Source organism: Monosiga brevicollis, genomic scaffold (assembly GCF_000002865.3).
Source record: "Monosiga brevicollis MX1 MONBRscaffold_7 genomic scaffold, whole genome shotgun sequence".
Taxonomy (NCBI): Eukaryota; class Choanoflagellata; order Craspedida; family Salpingoecidae; genus Monosiga; species Monosiga brevicollis.
This window is the reverse complement of record NW_001865044.1, coordinates 493369-497889: the sequence shown is the minus strand read 5'-3', so window position 1 is coordinate 497889 and position 4521 is coordinate 493369. Positions and strand designations below refer to the sequence as shown.

The window sequence follows — 4521 nt, the reverse complement described above, 5'->3', positions numbered from 1 at the left end:
CCAGAGAGAGAGAGAGAGAGAGAGAGATCAGAGAGAGAGAGAGAGAGAGAGAGAGAGAGAGAGAGAGAGAGAGAGAGAGAGAGAGAGAGAGAGAGAGAGATCGAGAGATTCGAGAGAGAGAGAGAGAGAGAGAGAGAGAGAGAGAGAGAGAGAGAGAGAGAGAGAGAGAGAGAGAGAGAGAGAGAGAGAGAGATTGTCAGATCGTAGTATCATTATGCTGACAATTTCGCCTTTCGCGGTCCATGGGAACGGATGGTCGGAGGCGGAACTGCTGGATAGCTCGAGGGATAAGCAGGAGGCATGGGGATGGCAGCGAGATGGGGGTGGTTGGGTAGGCGCATGGCTGTTGGGGTCCTTGGGTTGGCAGGGGCGGCGGGGGCGCTGAGCACGGGGCCATCTTTGCAGGCGGAGGCTCCGACGGGGCACCTCTTTGGCAGCGAGGGCTACTGGCACCAACACTTTGACACGGTGGGGATGGGGTTGGCCAGCGCGCTGGTCGCCTGCGATTGATCTAGTCTGCCGTGCAGGGCGAGCTGCCGTTTGATCTCACGGTAGGCGTGGGTGGGACAGCTTTTGGCGCGCGGTGCTGACTACGAGGAGTGGAGCATCGACTACCAGACGTTGCGCCCCGTCTTGCGGCAGTGGCTGCCCAGCCCGTCCGTACCGGTGCGTGTGCGTCCCTCTCCAGCGGTCATGCTTTGAGATTGGATGGCGGCAACCTATGCCTTGAGCTTGTTTGTTCACGACCAAGGCTCATCGTCTTGCTCGCTGGAGAGCCTCTTCAGATATTGCACGTTGGCAACGGCTTGAGTGTTCTGCCGGTGTGCATGGCACAGGATGGCTATGCCCAGCAAACAGTGACGGACCTGTGTCCCGCAGCCACTGCCGCTGCAGCTGCACGGGCGCAAGCCGCGCTCGGGGCAACGAGCGCGGTCAGTTCCCGCTGCTTTTGAGCAGGGTAGTCGAGCAAAAGCATCAAGTTGCCCAGCTCGCTGCTGTCCCCGCCGCTCTTCCCAAACGCCTCGCTTGCTTCCTGTGGTGGTTTCTAAGTATCCGATACAATCGCGGCGCTCTTGTGGCAGGGACAGCCACAGTATACGTCGTGCAATGTGCTCGAGTTGCCTTTTGCAGATGGAAGCTTTGCCTGCGTTATCGACAAGGGCCTGCTGGATCCATGGCGGGAAATTGAGCACGTACGTGCATGCTGGCTGTCCAAAGGACAAGGGGTTGGGCACGGAGCCAAGGGTGTGGGTGGCGGGCTGTGCACTGTGCGGAGCAAGCTGATGGCGTGTGCGTATCCACGTTTGAGTCTAGTACGAGCAAGCAGTGACACCGGCGGACATGGCATTGGAAGAGGTGTGCTCCTACATGGGCTGCACGGGTATGGATCCACCAGGAATCGATGCTTCTGCCGGTTGTTTCTCATGGCCGCTGGCATCGGGGCCCCGGGTACGTTACTTAGATGCACAGGGTGCTCAAACCCAACGGTGTGCTCGTCACCATCATGTATCGAGAGCAAGCGACATGGCTGGAGGATCACGGCTGGCAGGTTTGGGACTGTTCCCTTTCTCCTGTTCTTGAGAATCATCTATTCCTCATCGGTGTCCATTCTTTTTCGCCTCACTCCGTGGCGGCTCGGGATCTTGTGCGGCAGGTCGTGGAGCAAAGGACCCTGCCCGTGGTCCGCTCGAGTATTGAGGACCCCTGCCATCTCTTTGTCGCCCGCAAACGCATGAAGCTGACATAATCAGTCTGACATGGTAATTAGTCTGACATAATTGGTCTGACAAATTTAATCACGAATCTGACATGACTACTCTCAAAGTGTATCAAGACTTCAACATTTCTTGTCTAGACAGGAATTAGATCAAGTGGGTTGATCAGAGCAACAAAACACGGAATGGCATCGCCACCGCCGAGCAACTGGCAGGAGTGCCAGGGCGACTTGTTGGATGCTTCGGAGCAGTATATTGTTCATCAGGCCAACTGTCTGAGTCGTGGAGCCCGAGGTGAGTGGGTGGCTAGGCGCGAGGGCAAAGGCTGAGTTCAGGCATGACGCGGGGCTGCCTGGATGGCGCGCGTAGGGTTGGCCAAGGCATTATTTCAGCGCTACCCGTACGCCAATGTGTATGAGGAGCGGTACAAAGAAAAGCGCAAGGACACGCCGGGCACAATTGCTATCCGTGGCATGGGCGAGCAGTAGGTCGCTTGTTTGTGCGGTGTTTCCATCGGCGATACCCCGCCCTCACGTCCCGCCTGGCTGATATCGGGAATACTAGAAGGCGTGTGGTGGCCTTGTTTGGGCAGCGTGTACCAGGGCACCGCGAGCGGCAAGAAGATCGCATCAGGTTTGACAAGATGTGCCAAGGCAGAGTGCAGGCTGTTTGTCGCGAGATGTGTTTGCGTCTGGCTCATGGCAAAAGGCTATGCTTTGGGGTGAACAGATGGTTTTCCCAGGGACTGACGGCGCTGGAACGCATCGAGAACCTCAAATCGGTGGCCTTTCCGCACGAGTACGTGTTTTGCTCCTTCTTCTTTCGACGCCGGTCTGCCTGGGCTTTTCAGAACTGGCTCGGTCCTATATCAATGCTCATGCTGTTATTATTGTGATAATTACATTCTTATTATCAATCTTAACGCGCGCAATCGTGTTTGCACACCGCAGGATTGGCTGTGGCTTGGCCGGAGGGCATTGGCCAACGTATCGGGCGGCCCTGTTGGACTTTGCCCGGCGGAATCCACGTGTCAAGGTGACGCTGTATCGTCTACGCGGCCGTTAACGGAGGCTTGACACCGAGGCGCATAGGTCAAGCCTGCCGAGCAGGCGTTTGACATGCTTGTACTTCTAGATACCAGACTTGTTTTGGCGCTTACGAGTAGGCCTGACACAGACCAAGACTTGAAAGAGTGCCAGGCCCACCTGCCATCGTCCGGGCCAGCCGCCATGATTCCGAATCGCCTGTGCGAACGACATCGATCGGGGTCTGGTCGTTCGCCAAGAAATTTGATGACATTATGATTTACAGCATCACAACCCCCAAAAGTCAGACTTTTTGTGGTTGATGTGTGTGTGATGTGGAGGGCGCCATCACACTCGGGTGCGCGTCTATACCCCTGATTGTTTTTTCTTGGGAACTGATAGACCTGTAGGTCTGCGGAGATGATGAGATCGAGCAGTGGTGGTGATGAGGGTCAGTGGCGCGCGTTTGTGTGTGCACGCGTGTGCATGTGTGTGTGTGTGTGTGTGCAGTCGAAATCAGCATCGCATGGCGACAGACGTGCGGCTCTTTACTCAGACAAGTCAAGCTGCACGGAAACGCGGTCCGACCACAGAAGCAACAATTGACGTCAGAACGCAAGAACGCGATGACATGCTCTAGGTCAGAACGATGAGCTGCAGCCGTCAATTTGTTTGATGCGCTTATCCGTGCTCTGGACAGCCGCAGAACGGCAATCACGCAAGGACCGGTGTTCAGGATTGAAGAAGGCTTGCTGAAAGAAGAAAAGGAGAACAGAATGGTTGAAAATACCGCCGTCTTGCATCAGGACTGGGTTGATGGGTTGATGGTGCCAGGCGTCATGGCAGATCGTGACAGCTTGCAGATGCATGGGCAAGATGGCGGGTGATCACACCCGGAGGCCGCGACATAGGTGAAGAATTCAATAATTTGACGGCTGCTTCCTAAGACGGCCGAAAGTGGACACCCCAGACAGGCGCCTGCCAACCCGCATTGCTGAATCGTAAAGGATTGGTCGATTCTCTGGAAAATGACTGAAACCTGGGGTGTCGAATCCTCCTTCAAACGTTCCCCAGAACTATCCCTAATTACCGGCCCCTCTGGTTCTGGTGGGTTTAGTCACCGAAACTGTGCCCTGCGCCCATTCCAACGGCATGGGCGAAGGAGGCAAAGGAGGCAAAGGAGGCAAAGGGTGTGGCGCGGTGGCTGGTTTAGGTGACACGGGAGCTAGGTGGGGGTTTTGATCACGAGGTAAGCATTTTTCAACCCCTGTCGGTTGGTCTTCATCACCCCCCCCTCAGGCGTGACTCCTTCTTTGGTTTCTTTGCACTTCCTGAAGCCCTTGGTCATCATGTTCCCTTCATGATCTCGCTCTCTGTCGTCCCTCTTATTTCCCCTTGGAATTCTGGCTCACGTCATCAGTCCGGGTGATCTCTCTCTGGTGGTCGGGAACTTGTTTGAACTTGTTCCCGATGCTGGCATCCGTGATGACATTGCGAACGTCCACAGACTTACTCACACACACACCTGGCCCTCCCCCATATGGCAGTCAGTCAGTTAGCCCTTGAACAGGACTGCAACAACACGACAGACTCCTCTGCACCGTCCGATTGAAGGAAGTGCACTCCTGCTGCTCCTGCTGCTGCCCGGAAGGAACTGGAACATCGTCCCAGACGGTGTCGTCCGCCCCTGGCCATCGTCCTGAAGGATACAACATACCACAGCACTCGTCCCATCGCGTCCAGCGCCACCACGATCACCTCCAGCTCAACCAGCACGACCT

At 55.9% G+C, this 4521-nt stretch overlaps 1 protein-coding gene across 1 annotated transcript in view; it reads right to left on the bottom strand.

Moving 5' to 3' along the window:
* Window positions 1–1203, bottom strand: part of MONBRDRAFT_7382 (uncharacterized protein) — a gene marked incomplete at both ends in the record, with an annotated part of 6236 nt that extends 5033 nt beyond the window's left edge. The window contains one exon of the mRNA XM_001744810.1: window positions 1198–1203. Coding sequence (XP_001744862.1) covers window positions 1198–1203 — 6 coding nt within the window. The remainder of the gene's footprint in view (window positions 1–1197) is intronic.
* Window positions 1204–4521: the final 3318 nt, after the last annotated feature.